Source organism: Platalea leucorodia (assembly GCF_965183815.1).
Source record: "Platalea leucorodia genome assembly, chromosome: 13".
Lineage (NCBI taxonomy): Eukaryota > Metazoa > Chordata > Aves > Pelecaniformes > Threskiornithidae > Platalea > Platalea leucorodia.
This window is the reverse complement of record NC_138835.1, coordinates 15,705,613-15,722,404: the sequence shown is the minus strand read 5'-3', so window position 1 is coordinate 15,722,404 and position 16,792 is coordinate 15,705,613. Positions and strand designations below refer to the sequence as shown.

Here is a 16,792-nt window from a genome sequence, read left to right as displayed (position 1 = left end):
ATGCCTCGCCTGCCCAAGCCTGGATCACCCCACGTCCCGCGGGCATCACCTCTCCAAGGACAAGCTGGCCGGTGCCGAGCAGCTGGAACCAGCCTGGGGGGGTGTCAGGGACCCAAAAGGGGGACAGGGAGGTCCCCCCCAGATGTCACAGCATTGCTGATGCTGCTGGGAGCTGCCGTGCTCCGCTCTTGGCAGACACGGATGGATGGAGCGGGACAGCCCGAGGACGGGCGCGTTGGAGCAGGGACCAGCCCGGACCAGCCCCAGCCGTTTCCTTACCTCCGAGTGAGCCTTGATGATGTGGTATTTGACCCCGCTTTCCGAGCTGAACTCCTTCTGGCACAGGAGGCAGCGGTACTTGCCCACCGAGTGGTCCCCCTGCAAGACAGAGCATCCTTCTGCAGCCCCAAGCAGAGCCGAAAACGCCCCGGAGGGCTGGCTTGAAGCAACAGAAAATAAATACTCATTTCTAAACCACCAGATCTCTGCCGGCCCTCGGTCCCAGGCCAGGAGCTCACAACCGCATCTTCTGCTCCGAATTTCAGCCCATGCCCGTTGTGCCGCTGCAGCGTTGGCGGTGCCGGCTGTCGTGGCACCGGTGCCAGGCATCAAAGTGCTGAGTCTTAGGAGCTCGGAGGGCAGCGAGCAGTAGGTTTTGCTGCCTGTGCATCCCCAACACCGGTTGTTACGTGACCACCGACACCGTGTGTGTCCCTGGGCGCCCGGGAGGCTGATGGGGCCGATGGCCCCATTTCCTCACTGTCAGCAGATCTGTGATCTCCTGGGACTGAACCGCCATCTAATTTATGTCCAACACTCACCTAATTTTCCTTTTACGCTGTCAAAGAGACGCAGCGACTGCTGGATTTCTGTCATTAGAGCCCTTGTGGGGATGACTGATCTCCCGGCTCTGCTGCAGTTCACGGCACAGGGGAGATAATGTGCTCTCTATTGACGAGGGGTTTATGGATGGGCCCCTCCAGGCGATATATTTGCTCCCTGGGAATTTCTCCATAGCTGGCTCCGTGCTGTAAATCTGGAGCCGGACAGGTCTTTCGTTTCAGGGAGAGGCAGGACACGGGCAGGCCTGGCCCCGCTACAGGCTGGCTTCGGAAATACTCATGCAAAAATCACCGCAGTGCATCAATCCCTACCGAGGCCAGGGCGCTGCCTGGGAGCATCCTCCGCTCTCAGTAAGGCTTGATGTATTTCAACCAATTCTGCAGGATTTTACAGCAGAAATCACAGGGCAGCTCAGGAGGGGCTGTGCTTTACACCAGATTTGGTGGCGCATGTATCGACTGCAAAACTAAACCCTCTGTAAGGGCGAGAGTCCCGCCGATGGCAGCGCGTGGGGGTCACGAAGCAGCCAACTCCCCCAGCGCTGACCCCCAACACTCGGCCCCGGCTACGCCGCACTCGCCGGACCCGGAGGGTGCAGCTCTGCGGTTACAGAGACCGCTCGTGCAAACGCCTGGCTGCTTTCTGTGCACAGGACCAGCCAGAAAACGGCTCCATTTTCTCTTGGAGACCGTTTGCTGGTGGGCTGCCCGGTGCTGCAGGCTAGCAAAGGAACTGTCCTGTTCTCCTGTGTTTGCACTTTTATCCTGCACAAATACAGCTTCTTCTGCCGGATCTCTGCAGCCCATTTTCTAAATGATCTCATTAGGGTTTGATGTTCCAGCTAGTGCTGGAGGAGTGCGGGAGTTTGTGTTTTTAATAACCACGGGGTATGTTTTGGAGCTGCCTCCTGGAAGCTCCATTCAATGGAAGCTGCAGCTGGAAATGTTTCAGGGTATAAAGCTGTACCAGCTCTTACTCAGTTCCAATTTGAGGGACCTACGCTGAGCTCTGGATCCCTCCCCCGTGGCGGCTGCAGGCCACCAGAGCTCACTGCAGCCGGCAGCGTTGCCGCTCTACCGATAGAGCGAGAGGGCACCGGTCTCTGCACCGACCGCCTCTTCCAGCCTCAGCTCCGTCCCCAGGAGGCACCGCACCAGCGTCTCTCCAGCTGGGGAAACTGCTGGGCTTCCAGAGGGGCTGCGGCGCTGCCCAAATCAATGGAGAAAGACCCCCGATTCCCACCTGCCTCAGAAAACGTTCGGATTCCAACACCCAGCTCCCTGGCTCTGAGCTGCTGCGGTCGATGCGCGGCTGCGTGCGAGGTGCTGGCCACGCTGGGTAGCCAAGGGCTCGCCAAGAGCTTGGGGGGTGCAGAAGCCATGCTGGGCAGGGGCTGCTGTGGGACGGGGACGCCGAAGCAGGAGGATGCGAGGCAGGCGGGCTTGCTCCCACTGCCCCATCTCCGAGGCACTTGGTGTGTCAGAGATCTGGGCTCTCGGGTGAGACGTTTGCGTTGCAAGACCTCTCCTCCAAGGCTGGGGCGGCAGCTAAATCCCCTCCGTCACATCTGCCCAGCTTGAGCCTCCCTGCCTTCGGCTGCCTGCGGCCGTGGGTTTGATCCTGCTCAGAGGACGGTGCCGAGGGCGAGCGGCCGGAGCAGGATGGTGCGACAACGGGCTGAGCGGTGACAACTCGATGGGCAGCGGCATGGCTGGGCCAGCCCTCCCAGCCGTCACGATCCTTTAACCCGTGCCATTGTCCCTTGATCTGTTGCTTCCCAACAACCCTGGGGGGAGAGAAAACCCAAACCTAACCCCATCTCCGAGCTGAAGCTGTGAAAGGAGGGGCCTACCTTGTTGCAGTTGGCCAGGTGAGCTTTCAACCCCGAGACGCTGGAGTAAATGGCTTCACAGCACTGCAAGAAGAAACAAAGCAGGGTTTGCCACGATCCCCCCTCGTCTCCGTGCCTTCCGCCGTGCCGGGGCCAGGAGCCCGCTGCGCCAGCATGGCCACCGGTCCAGGCTGAGCAGCGTGAGGTTAATGCTCTGCGAGACGCGGAGGGCTCTGGTCACACGTTTCCTATTAGCGCTAATGGAAGTCATGTGGCCACATCCCTCTGCAACGGGCTGAAAAATGTCTCCCCTAAACGTCTCTATGGAAAACGTACATTTGTGAGCAGTCAGGAGGTCCTGCTGGGCTACAGGAGTTCTTGGAGCCACAGCAGACGCTTAACGGAGAAATCACCCGGGCAGCAGCATGACCAGTTTCTGAGCAACATCTTTTCAAAGTGCCTGTGTATGACATTAATTAGCCAGCGTGTCTCCCCTGGCCTTGCGGTAACGGCCTCATTCAAAACTCCCATTAGCAAGGCTTTGTTTCAGATGATAAATCAACGGCGCAGCACGAGGGTGGAGTTCACCTCCCCGCCAGCTCAGGCCGAGGCTGCACGGACACGCACTGTGTCCTGCAGGCCTTCGCCTGTCACAGGGCTTTAAAAGGAACGGCTTCAAACCAGCCTCAGATTTACTCTGGGAAAAGCAGGTTCTCTGCATAAAAAGGCTCTCGAGCACAGAGCCTGCAGCCTTCGCCCCGTCTGGATCTCGGGAGCTCCCCAAAGGCAGCTCCAGAGCCTGAATCAGGCAACGCTGAACCATCAGCCCAAGGGCACCTGGGGAGAGGGTGGCCGGTCCCCAAGCCTGGCGGCTTGAGCGCACCAGGAGGGTCCCAAAGGTGGGACACGCTTCAACCAGGCATGGCAGCAACCCCAGGGAGAGGGGGTGAAACGAGGGTCTGAGTATCGCTGCTGCCTTCGTCCAGCGCCCAACGAGAACCTGGCTTTGGTGGGTTTCTTCCCCAAAAATTCCCCCCTTCCTCCTGCAGACTGAGACCAGCCGGCCCGGAGAAGAACAGAGAGGGTCCTTACGTTGTTGGGACAGTTGATGTGGCCCTTCTCCTTCACTTCATTCTTCCAGTTTTCCAGCAGCCTTGGATTGAGCTTTGGAAGCCCCGGTCGGGTGTAATTGAGCTGCAAACAATAGAAGATGATTAGCAGAGCGGCACACGCCAGTCCGGCCCTTGGCGGAGTCCTCGCTCTTCACATGGGTCTTGCCCCTCCCCTGGAGAAGCGAATCGGGGCTGAAAAGTAGTTGGGAGGCTTCCCCGGGAGATGTCATCGCCCCCCGGGGCACGGGGCAGCAGCGGGGTGGCTCTGCCCACTGCTGTGCCACCGGCGAAGCGGCAGCCGGGCTGGGGGACGGCTGCGGGCGAGGAGCAGGGCAGGAGCCCCCGGCGCCGCAGCCACCTCCGCGTGGTGCTGGCAAACGGGAGAGAGGAGGCTCCTGCTCCTGCTCCATCGCGGGGCCAGGCCCGGTCCCGGTGTTTTTGGCACAGCGTGTCGGTGTGGCCCTTCTGCCGCGTTTCATAACCAGGAGAATAAACAACCCTGCATGCTGGGCAGAGGGGACGGACGCCAAGAGCCTCCATGGCTGCCTTCCACCGATGAATGGGCACAACCCGTTAAACAATGAAAGGCTCTTGTGTCTCTGCCTCTCCTTCTGGCAGGGCTGCTCTTTCCAAGTGCTTTTAATTACCGCTTTATTAGCGACTTTGAGGTTTAGCATAGCAGACCGGCCTTCCCAACTCCATTTCTGCGTGTTCAGCACAAGCAAACGCGGCTGCGGCATCTCCGTGCCTCCCGACCGCCGCGCTTGGCCCTACCTGCAGGGCTGGTCTCTGCCTGCCCCCGTGCCACCGCGGCAAGGTCCACAGGGGACACGGGGCTGCTCTGCCTGCAATCTGAGCTGCCTGCTTGCTCCACAACTACAGCACAACTCCCAGGCCAACCTACCGAGCTCTGCTAGGTCTGATGGATCTTGCTTGGGTCCCAAGCCCCAAACTTGCCCCGAGTCGGAGCAGGGCTGGGTGAGCTCGCACATGGCACCCTACGGGCGCAGGTACCCGAACGCGTGCTGCTCTCCGTGGGCATCTCCAAGCGTGGGGCATGGCTGCATCGACGCATCCATCCTGGCTGGGAAGGACACACAGACAAACGGTGCTTGCAGAGAGGTGCAAACCCAGGCCCTGTTTTCGAAATGTGCCCCTAGGACGCGGAGCTCGCGGTTCCGACGCTGCGGGGAGGCAGCTGGCCGGATTTCTTTTCCAGCTGTGATTTTTCCTGAACGTGCTGATGAAGCTGCAAATTTGCCTTTGTCCGGCTCCCTCCAACAGGCTGCTCCCAAACCTCCCTGCAAAGGGAAGCTCCCACCGAGGGCTGGGATGTGGAGGGCTCAGACAGCAACCGCTCGTTTCCACCCAAATTCAAGCGATCCACAAGCCCCCGCGGCCCCCACCTCGGCACACGGCCGGAGCAGAAGGGAGCCGGCTCTCCCCGGGCTCCGCGCAAGGGGCAGGGGCAAAGGGCCTTGCGAAACAGCCCTACGACCGCTGGTAAGGATGGATGGGGAAAAATCCCCCGAGCCCCAGCGTGCTGCTATTCTGTCGTGCTTCGCGGCTGGGGGAGCTCTCTGAAGCGCTGGGATGGTGCATCTACCGACCGCGTGGTCCCCCGCCTGGGGAAAGCAATGCCACCTCCGGGGGAGAAGACAGGAGTCCCTTTCTGTCATTGATACTGAGAGCCAGGATGCCAAACGGCCTCCTTAATTAAAACCCAATCAATCCCATGAATGAGCAAACATTAACGGTAACTGCACGCAGCCCCAGCAACAACCTCTCCCTCCGCGCGTCCCCGGGGAAGAGACAAGGGGGGATGTTCAGAGATGTGGACTCTGCTGCTCCGGCTTCCCACTCCAGAGAAAAATCCCTCCCCGCTCTCCTCCAACAGCCCTGCACAATACCATGCAAATCCCATGTCTTCCCGGGGCGCTGCGGTTCTGGGAATGTCAAAGTCATCTTTATGTCTCTATTAAGAGGGAGCCCCAGGCATGGAATATTTTATTTTTTTTTCCATTTATTTTCCTCAAACAGCCTGTAAGTGAAAATCTTCATGGCCAAATCATTAAACGACTACAACTGGTTTTGGCCGCAGCCCATCTCTTCTGAACAGTTGAAGGATGCTGGGGTGGGAAGGCTTGTTTTCTTTGACTGATGGTTTTATTTAATTAACTTTCATATTTCAATCCTCTCTGCTCCCTAGACAGCTCTCCCCTTCCCCAAAATATATCACAGTAAATGAGAACCATGCAGGCTGCCTCAGCCCCGGCCAACAAACTCCCCTGGAAGCCTTACCGAGGTCCCCAGCGCGAGGCACGGCTCTCCCATCGCCCCGCGGAAACCGCGGCTGATGCCGCCCGGGAGGCAAAGCCAAAACACACCCAGGGGGGCTGGCCGGCAGCCGGGTCCCGTACGTGGCTCTGGGCAGCTGGGTCACACCACGCCGGCACCGCTGAGCAAGGGGAGGAAGGATGGACGCGGCCCCGCCGAGCTCCGGGTCCGCAGCTGGAGCTGGGATCCGGTTTGGCCCACCAGTGACATGAGTCCGCAGGGCTCAGCCTGGCTCTCGCCCGGATCGCAGGGCCATTGTTTTGGGGGATCAGCCCGAGCCAGGCTCTTCTGCTCTGGAATTTATCCTGGCTCTAGGACAGGGTTTTCTTAAAAACTCAAGCCTGGAGATGACATTTCCCCTTAGCTTTACGACTGGCCCACGGCAGCCCTTCGCTCTGGACCCCCGTCACCCCACCACGCAGCACCCAGGCTCCGGGGGGATGCGCAGCCTCCACGGCTGCCCCCAGCCCTGCAGCAACGCCCAGACCCCGAGCCGTGGGGAGGCGAACAGGGTGCTCTTGCAGCCCACGGAGGAGCTCTGCATCCCTCCCTGCGCGGGGCGGGGGCTGCCGGGGCTGCAGGAGCCCACCACCACCTCCAGCACAGAGCTCGCTGCACCCTGAAAGAAGCCACCCCACCTCGAGCTCCACAGAGAAAGCATCACACCATGGAACAGTGAGATTTCCATGCCGTTTTCTCCCCTCTCGCCTCTTAGATGCCTTTTCCCTCTGCTCGAGGAGGCTGCTTCTCTCAATCCGGCCTCCAAAACGTGTAAGGGCATCATCCCCCACCAGATCTCAGAGTCCATCACTGCCGGCCTGCGCCACCGAGCTGGGAAGCTGCTGGCCTCTCGCTCCTTCCGTGGCAGCCCCGAGACTGCTCGTGGGCAGGCGATGGCCCCAGCGAAGGCCAGAGGAGGGTCGGAGGATCGGCATCCTCTTCACAGAGCTTCTGGAAAGGGGATTTTTTCCCAGAAAAGCAGCAGGGGTGTGCCCTTCCCCATCTGACATCCCCAGCAAGCGGCTGTTGTGAAACACCCCATCTGTTTCAGCTTATCCAGAGGCAAATAAAGATCGGAGCGAGAAAATAAGACTCCAGTGTATATTTAGAAATGCTGGATTTGGTTAGTGCAGAATGAAGGCAGCACAGGGCCTGGGATCGAGCAGCAATCGTTTATTCTAATGCCATTGCTTTGGTGCGAAGGAATCCGTCCTCCCGGGGAAAGGCGAACGCATCCCACCACGGGCCACCAACGGGATCCAAACCCAACGTCCCTCTCCCCAGCCAGGACCGGCTGCCACGTGGGCCGTGCCTGCCGGGGGGCTGCAAACCCCTGTATCCCATCGGCTTGCTGAGGAGCTGCTTGCCTTTCCCTGGGGAAAAACTTTGCTGCCTGAAGAAGGGATGGAGAGGAGGGCTGGCTTTCTTCATCTTGAAATCCACATTGCCTGCTGGGACCGTGGCGAGTAGCTGGAGAGCTCGGGGACAGAGCGGGTCCGGCGCTGCAGCAAGTCCAGGTGCATCCAGCCATCAGTGGTTACAGACTGGAGCTGGGAAGCATCCATCCCTCTGGGACCCTGGAAATCCCCAGGTCTTGCTGAGACGGTGCAGGAGCAGCCACAACCTGCCGCCGATCCCTGACATCCCACCTCTCTCCAGGTCCAAGCCAGCGAAGGGGGCCTGCGAGCCTGGCAGCGTATTCCCAACGGCTGGATACGGCCCGTGGGAAGCAGCAGCGGTGGCGTGGCAGCTCTTCTGGGATCCATCAGTCCTACCAGCCTGGTCATGGTTCACTGGTGTTTGTCTTTCTGCAGCTCCAGTGGCTCCGTGTTGTCAGCTCCCTCGGAGGGACGGCCACCACGTGCGCTCAGCGGGGCGGTGGCACGGGGACGTGGGGACGCTGCCCGCTCCTCCGAGCCTCCCGCGCTGCCTGGGGCTGGACCCGCCACAGAGCTGTCCTGCCAGCACGGCTGAACCCAGTTCTGAGGAAAGGGCTATTTTTGGGGCTGTAACACAAACTGGGTGCTTGCTGGCGTGTTTGAGTCGCTCGCAGTTGGGAGGGTTTTTTTTCCGCACCCTGAACTGAAGCAACTTGTAAACGTAGACCAGTCCTGAGCGATGCAAAGACGCTGCTCAGCAGAGCAGCACCGAGCGTGCTGAAGTCAGCAAGCTCCCACCAGCCTCCCCGGGCAGAACCTGCCTCCCGCCTCCTCCCAGCACCGCTCGTCGAGAAAAACTGTCATAGACTGAACAGATTATACTTCAGAGTGTTGTCAAGGGAACGTGACAGTCACTGCAAGACGCACCCGCAGGCACGCTCACAGCTAACGTACGTATTCGCCCACCGCACTGACCTCCCCTGAAATCCATCTGTGCGACACACGGCCAGCACAGCCGGGGAGAGCAGCCCGTGCAGGGCGCGAGGTCCCGATCCTCCACACCAAGAGCCTTGTTTTGCCACCCGGGAGCTGGTCCAACTCCCCCCTTGTCCATCTTCAATGCAAACCTGCTTTTGCCAACCTCACGGCAATTCTCTTTGTTTTTCAGCGCTGAGATGGGGCTCAATTAAACTTAAACAATTAGACTCTGAACACAAGAAATGCCTCATAATAAAAACACCACCACAAACAGCATTTCACAGAGCAATTATGCCAGCGGCTGAGACCTTTACGATGCCTTTGTATGTCAGCTTGCACATGGGCCCCTTGTCCAGGCCTGGGACTCATGGCCGCTCCCTCAATTCAAACAGAAAATACCCAAAGTCAAGAGTAAGGGGAGTAATTCAAGGAGGAAAGAGAGGAATGCAAGCGCTGAGGCTGGAGGGGGGAGAAGAGAGCACGACACCTCTCCTCCCACAGTATTTGAAATGAAACAGCTACTTTGGGCTCGATTCTTTTACGTTACAAATGCATTGCAGCTGAAGTCACCTGGAAACCACCACCACCACCAAGCATTAGGGAAATAAAATGTTTGCAACCAGTTCTAGCCCTAAAACCCCCAGCTCTGCTCCAAGGCGGACAGCAGCACCGTGGCCAGATCCCCTTCTGCGCCAGCCGCCCCACTGGCATGCCAAGGCGGGTAAAGAAGATGCTGGTTTGTTTGTGTGCTGGTTTTTCACCTGCCTACTGCGTGCAAACTGGGAGCCGAGTCAGGCTGAGCTCCTCCAGGTCTCTGCAGGACGACGGCGGCACTTCTCCCGAGAACGCACCCGTGCCAGGACGGCGCGGCACAGCCTGCGGCAGCGGGAAGGCATTTTGGCTGAAGCTCTGCTGTTGTGCCACCCATTTTCCTGGGCCGAGCCGTGTTGCTTCTCCAGGCTGACTCTGGGACTTGGGCTGTTTTCCCGGCTTGAGGCAGGTCCTTGGGGCCGGGGCTGTCCTGTGCTCTGCACCCTCATGGCAGAGGCACCGCCGCACTCCCCTGCTGCGGCAAAGCTTTAACCTGCTTCCCTCTGTCCCTCATTCCCCTCTTTGCAACGTGCCCAATATCCTGCCCAGGGTGAGTTTCGGAGCACTGGACAAGAGACACACAACTGTTCAGAGCGAGGAAAAGACCTGGCAGCCAACTGCAGAGTTCCTTGCTCGGGAAACAGGCTGCAGCTTGTGCAGACTTGCACATTGGCTCTGCATTGAGTCCCAGCGCAGGCCAAAAAGTGTCAGCTACAGGATTAAAACACTCTGACTCTCTCTCTTTTTTCCCCTTTTACACTGAAGTGGTTTACGATTTGCTGCTGCTTCATTCCTTTTACGTTCCTGGAGGGAATTTCAGCTTTGGGACACTCCCAGGAATCACCTCCTCCCACGGCCAGGAGGGACGTTTGATTTAACACGTTACTCCAATGCCTCCACAAAGCTCAAGACTGCCAGGGCGCTGACTTGCACCACGCAGATCCTGCAGCGCCAGGCCACGCGTGGGGACTGCAGGGCTCAGCCCTGCCTCCACGCTCCAGATTCCTCCGCTTGCAGGAGCGCTGCTCCGGCGATGCTGCAGGCCCTTCACCGCCGGGGAAGCATCTCCCAGAAATTAAGGAAGCCACAGAAGGGAGGAAATTCCACCTGGGGCATCTTTGCTCTCTGACAGCGCAAGGGAGATCATTTCAGATCCGACCTCTGCTCTCTTCACATGCTCCTCCTCGCTGCCAGCCCCTGCCTCGGGGCTGAGCATGGACCAGAACTGACCTCCCTCCACAACACCCTCTGGGCTGGACTCTGATCCCTCCACTGCCCACAAAGCACCACCTTCTGCTCCATTTAGATTTGGGTCCTGGCAGCGGAAAGGGGAAAGCTGCCTGCTGCCAGGCTTGTACGGAGCCTCCCGACCACTGGGGCTCAGCCTGTGCTGGGTGGGCTCTTTAGCAGTAAATTTGCCACCACGGCTAATTGATTTAACGCACAGAAAATGAGACACGTGAGCCCTCAGCCAGCTGGGGCCACACTGGCGCCCCAGGATCTCTGCCTACAGCTAGCACACACAAAAAAAGGAGAAATAAAGGCTTCTCACCCGCTTCGTCTCAGGCACCAGGTCGTCCTTCATTCTCCGCTTGGTCCAATCCTTGGCGAGCTCGTCCTCCGCTATCTCCTGAAGGTGGAAGACGGCTACTTGGGCCGACGTCCGACGGATGCGGCCGCTCGGGGTCCTTTCAAAATCTTCTACGGGGCTGGGCTCCGGCTTCACCTCTGGCTCCTCCGGAGGCTGCAACAGAGACAGAGTTAGGAAGGGCATGATGACAGGTGAAGCAGCGAGCTCTCCGGCCCCGGGACGGGGATGCTGGGGTTTGGGCTGTGCGTTTGCAGACCCGCTTTGCACAGGCGAGGGCTGCAGAGACACCAGCGTGCCTCTGGACCCCAGCGCGGGAACAAGGGGAGCACCCTGTTGCCCAGCAGACAGCCGCACGCCGGACTGATCGCGTCCTTTGGCACTCCCACATGTATAAATGTCTCCATTTATTAGAGTTAGGGAGTTATTAGCGTCGGATGCACTGTCAGTAGGGATCAACAGAACAGAAAAGGATGCTCCCCAGGGACGGAGCCTGCCACCCCAACGCTGGCGAGCAGCCAGTGCCTGCTTGCTGCCAAGGGAGCGGCCTGAGATCTGTTTTTTTTTCCTCCCTGCAGAGCATGGATGCAGGGTGGGCTGGAGCACAGCCCCGCGGGCACCAGGGAGGGGGTACGCTGCCGACCGCTCCGCTCCCGTAAACGCAGCTCCCAGCTTTGTCGGAGGGGCAGAGGGGGCTGTAGCCCATTCGCCCCTGACACCGCCTGGTCCAACACACGCGCGTGGTGATGTGAGGGAGAAAATAACATCGGTCCGACGTCTGCACCTGCCTTGCCCGGCCCGGCCCTGCCCGGCTCTGTCCTGCCCACAGGCTCTGCAGCTCTGCAGTCACCCCCCGGGGGGGATGGCCCCGCTCCTCGGGCCGCGGAGGCGTCCGGGGGGCTCACCGAGGCCGTGTGTTCTGACCGCACATGGTAGTCGTGGCCGGCCTTGGATTTGTACTTCTTGCCGCAGTGTGGACAGCTGAAGACAGGCTTGTCGGCCTCGGTGAGCTGCTTCCCACACCGCTTCTGGTGGTACTGGTAGCCCATCAGGCTGGAGAAGTTGGCCATGCAGCCCTATGGAGATGGGGAGAAGAGGAGGGTTAAGGAGGGCTGGGCTTCACGTGCCCACGTTGAAACGGTCGGGGTGCCGTTGCTCCAGGGAGGAACATGGCCCGAGGAGCCCCCTCCGCAGAGCAGCTCCTCCAACCCGTCCCCTCCGAGCGACGGGGGATCGCCGGCCGGCCCCTCTCCCCCAAAGAGCCATGCGCAGGCATGACAGTGCCGCGGAGGGACAGGGGGAGCAGCCCCCGTCCCCGGCGCTACCAGCCCCAACGCACCGACAGGGCTCTCCGGACAGACGCACAGCGGGCAGCAGGAGGGGAAGGCGTCGGGGAGGCACGGCCTCCGCAGAGTAAAGCATCCACGGGGACAAACCTCTGCCACACGCCCCCGTTACCTGTTCGTGACTTGTCTGCAACTGGCTCGAGACCGTTTTTTGGCGCGGTTTGGTTTAGTTTTACGCTGTGCCCAGGACAGCGCCGGCTGTGCCCCTTCCTGAGTTCAGGAGGCAGAATCTGCCCTTCAGCGCTCCTCAACCTGCCCTATGCCACCCTCCTGCCGGGACGGCCCGTTGCCGGAGCGCACGGAGCCAGCGGGATGGGGACCGGGATGGCTGAGCTAAGGCGGAAAAGTGGAGCGCGTGCCAAGGGATGCCTGGAGAGCGCACATCCCCCTCTGCGTCGGGACTCGCTCCTTCCACCTTTTCACAGAACGAGAAACAGGAATCGTTCTCGTACCTCATTGGGGCATTTCAGTTTTCCCATCTGCTTTAGCACTTTCCTCAGCCTTTCCCGCTCTTCCTGTTCACCAAGTCCAGCGGTTTCCACAGGAACAGGCTGGAAACAAGGAAGTAACAGAAGCGACAGAGTCAACCATTTACTCATGTCCTCTGTGCCAGGAGTGGGTGGTAAACCTCTGCCTCGCAGGAGCTGCCCTTGGCCGGGGGCAACCTCTCGTTAGAAGAGCTGGATCTGCTTTACTGCATGCCAACGCCTTCATCCTTAGGTGCCAGAGCTGCCCCTGCCTTTGCTGTGTTTGCACCCAAAGGGCCAGCTGAGAAACCCAGGAGCAGTTCCTTTACGGCGGATTCACCGGCCAGACTGAAGAGCACATTATTAATTAATTAATTAATTAATGCACAGGTAAAAGACAAGTCACAACTGGTAAGCATGGGACATGTAGAAATGCAGTTATGCCTTGCCCTGGTATCTCGGAGACGTACACGACCAGATTTTTAAGAACAGCACCTAAATTGGTGCCTGCCAGATTTTATTAATGATAAATTTTGTGGCTACTTCTCACATGCATGGCGGAGAGCTGAAGACTGGATTTTGAGATTCGTGCAAGGCAGAACCCATCAGTCCCGGATTTGCGGGCACAGTTTTGGAGGCAGAGCTTTGCCACTCAAAATCCACCTCACCGTACTCACTGAATCTTCCCCTGTTCTGGGATTTGAAATCCTGTTTTATTTTCCCAGTCCTCTGCTCTACTCCCCGGGATCATCATGAGCCTAACTAGCTGCCTGGGAAGGAACGGCTTTGCTCGGCAGGGAAGGGGGAAGGCCACCGACTGGACTAAGCAGTACGGGAAATGCTGCGAAGATGATGTTGTGAATCCCTCCTTTACACAGGCAAAGGAAAGCGGGCTGCCGATCGCTTCGTCTTCTGCATCGAGAACCGAGGCGCGAGATGAAAGCAGCTCAGCTCTCTTACCTTGCTGACGTGTTCAGCCATGGTGTGGTAATTCAGCCCAGCTTTGGACTTGAACTGCTTTTTGCAGTGCTGACACTTCAAGGCGTCCTGCAGCTGAAGGAATTAAAGGCAAGTCACCGTGGAGGCCACAGTCCACCGTTCATTTTTCCAAGGGCTGCTGCTGCTCGTCAATAAGCCCCACGGGTAGCTGTGGCTGCAGCAGTACCCAGCGGTGCGACCCAGCAGGCCACGCAGCCTCCCTGTCCCCCATCCCAATCCCAGCCTGCAGCTCGGAGTTTTCTCTCTGTGGTCCTGGATACTGTTATCAAACCCACATGCCCCAGTTTTTGGAAAACATTCCATTTTGGATGTAGATTTAAAGCTGCACTGGCTGGAAACATCTGGACCTGGTGTCTTAGTCTTCCTGTTAAAGGGTTAGGAAAGAGAAGACGCTTTGATCTACCAATATGTTAGCGGGCTGCGCTCTGCAGCCCTATTAACTATGACAGATGCTGGCGTACAATATGCTTTCTGGGTGCCTGGGCTGTTTGAAATTAAGATGCTGCTGGACACGATCACAGCAGAATGCTTCCCGCCTCATACTGCTCTGCTGCTTGACCCGACTTGGCCTCCCGAGAGGCTGTGGAGATGGATTAAATGCACACACCAACGTCGAGGGGGAACTGGCAAAGTGAGTCAGCGGATCATGACTTTTGCTGGGGCAGGTACCAGAATTTATTGACTCAGGGGGTGAATGCTCTGGGCACCAAGAGACAGGACGTCTCGATAGGGAGCTGGTGCCTGGACGGCCGTGGCCGTTCCTGCTCCTCCTGCCTGGCTGATGCTTCACCTTCACCACTTCCCCTCCGATCAAGCCTGGACTAGAAGCCGGAGAGGGGACAAAGATGGAGCTGCAAACCCCTCCTCATCCTGGAGCTCTGGGGAAATGAAGAATAAACTCACTGCAGCCAGTTGGGAATGACTCACTTGTACCCGTGCTCCCATGGGTTAACCTTGTTCCAGACCAAGCGCTGCTCCTAACAAGGTGGATGCTAAAAGCTCCTTGACTCATCAGATGCCAATGCCAGCCAATTTGGGGTTTACTCCTCCAGTCAACACTGAAGAACATGCCATGTCCATATTCTAACAAGCCTTCCCACCTGGGACACCAGGATATACCTGCCCTCAAGTCCTTCAGTCCCAAGCATGTTGCAACCATCCCCATCCCTTATTTCCCTTCCAAAACCGAAGGGAACAGGGCAGACTGTTCAGTGACAAGCAAGGAATGGAGGAACCCATTTCCATTGAGTTTCAGGAGCCTGCATATCCTTTTCCTATTGTCCAGCTAAGACATACTTCAATCATGAAAGCAGAGAGCAAGTTGAGGGGGTGCCTGCACTCCAGGGTCACTTCTGATGGGGATACCACGTGCCCGTATCAGTGGGACCTCGCTAAGGACGTGCCCTAAGTTCATCTCGGAGATGAAATGCTGAGAGCTGGACCCGTGGTCAGACACACAGAGCTTGGGGACCGTCCTGCTCTGGCAGGGACACTGCAAAGCACCCCAGCTCCGGGAGCGGCACAGCCAGCCCCAGCAAGGACCGTGCCTCCCGGGGAAGGGTGACAAAACACCCGCTCCTTGGGCTGGAGCCCCGATTCCTCGGCTGAACACCCACTGGCCTATTTATAGCGGAGCAGACAGGCCTGACGGCTCTGGCAGAGTCACGCTCAGCAGGCCGGCTGGCCGCGCAGCCTGCGTGGAGCCTGCCTGCCTTGGGAGATGCTCCCGAGCGCAGGAGATGTGAGCAGTGATGGCCAAGATCCCCACTCCACTGAAGCCAGGAGGACGTCAGAGGAGGCAGGATTCTGCCTGGCATCGGTGTAGTACGGGGTTTGAAAGGGAGAGTAGCCTCCAACTGGTGTATAAATAGCGAGGCAAAGGCTGAGCAGGCATTTACAGAAAATGAATGTGGAATCAAAGCCGAGCCACATATTTTCAAAGCGGGAGGCATCGATCCCACGTTGGCTTTCTGTGGCGATGGCTCTGCACCGCGCCAGGTGACGGATGAAGACGTAATCCTGTGCTCTGATGGATGGCGGTGTGGCAGAGGTACAATTTTTCACTGCACCATTACTGGACTCCAGTATCTTGACAGCCTGCCTGAGCACATCCAAGCTCGGTGTCTCCTCGAGACGTGCTCTCATTCAGCCACAATTTATCTGGCCTGATGCAAGGCACGGCACACAGTGAAATCCCACATCCAGGACTCCGGAGGAGGCCAGATTAGGCACAACCCCAACAATCTCTCCAGCCTTAAAACTATTCGTTTAGCTACTAGAAATACCCGACTCTGCTGGAAACACTGGGGCAAGGGGCCCAGACCACAAAGGGATTCAGAATTGCTGAAAATTAGGTGTCCAAATCCCTCTGAATCGATGCGAGGCAGCCAGCTTTCTGAAGATGACTAGCAAGTGCTCTGTCAAACACAGCCCAGAACTGGTTTTAGGAGCACCAATATGCATTTATGAGCGGCACATGTACATGTCCATTCCACTCCAAAATCCGTATGTGTGTGATTGAATAAAGCAAGCCCTTACTTTCTGGCAGACATCCATGTGCTTTTTGAGCCCCACGATAGTTTTCCTGGTTATAACGCTGCAAGTTGGACAGGCGACTTCTCCCTTCTCGCTGATCTCCCGCTGCCACTGGTCCTCGGGGTTTGCTGGTGAGGGAGAGGAGAGAGGTGTTACACGCAGCCGCAGAGACCACAACCTGCCTGGGCTGCTCGGCAGAGGACAGCGCTGTCGTAAGCCTTGGTTTGCTATGCTGAAAAGCACTGAATTGGGAAAAGTTCCCCGATGTTAAAAAAAGAGAAATACTCGCCCAGGCATGGGCTAAGCCAGGCACAAACCATGCAGGCACTTGCAGCTCTGCCTGCCCCACACCTCCTGCAGCTGCCTGAGCAAACTGGGTCACTGGGCCACTTTCCCTGGAGTTACCTGACCTGCCGGCAGTTCGTGGGGAAAAGGAGGTTCACCTCTCCAGCCCCGCTGGGATCCTGCACGCTGGGAGTTAAAACATGATGATACCCCCGGCCACCTCATCTTGCCCTGCGTGGAATAAATTCCCCCTGCCAAATGAAACAATTAGCGGGAGCGAAACAAAGGTGAGCATCTTGGCTCCATCCAGACGTGTGCCTGGAAAGCTTCCCTGGCACTCCTCTTCCCGGCAGACACACCGGCAGCTAGGGGAGTGCTAGCTTCCAGGCATGCGTTTATTTGAATGGCTGCGACCAGCTTAAAAAACACCCAAAATAAGAGATACGTGGGGCCAAAACCTCCTCCTAGGTCCAGAGTTCACGCCACGTTCTCAGCAGAACA

General features: G+C 58.1%; 1 protein-coding gene across 5 annotated transcripts in view; it reads right to left on the bottom strand.

Annotated features, from left to right (window-relative positions):
- Window positions 1-16,792, bottom strand: part of ZNF512B (zinc finger protein 512B) — a 36,454-nt gene that overhangs the window by 5,422 nt on the left and 14,240 nt on the right. For 3 of the 5 annotated variants that reach the window (XM_082325668.1, XM_082325671.1, XM_082325672.1), the window contains 8 exons: window positions 16,010-16,134; window positions 13,433-13,525; window positions 12,458-12,556; window positions 11,448-11,735; window positions 10,624-10,815; window positions 3,767-3,868; window positions 2,696-2,758; window positions 280-378 (listed from right to left, as the gene is read on the bottom strand). In XM_082325668.1, coding sequence (XP_082181794.1) covers window positions 280-378; window positions 2,696-2,758; window positions 3,767-3,868; window positions 10,624-10,815; window positions 11,448-11,735; window positions 12,458-12,556; window positions 13,433-13,525; window positions 16,010-16,134 — 1,061 coding nt within the window. The remainder of the gene's footprint in view (window positions 1-279; window positions 379-2,695; window positions 2,759-3,766; window positions 3,869-10,623; window positions 10,816-11,447; window positions 11,736-12,457; window positions 12,557-13,432; window positions 13,526-16,009; window positions 16,135-16,792) is intronic. The other 2 variants (XM_082325670.1, XM_082325669.1) reach the window with 2 other exon arrangements.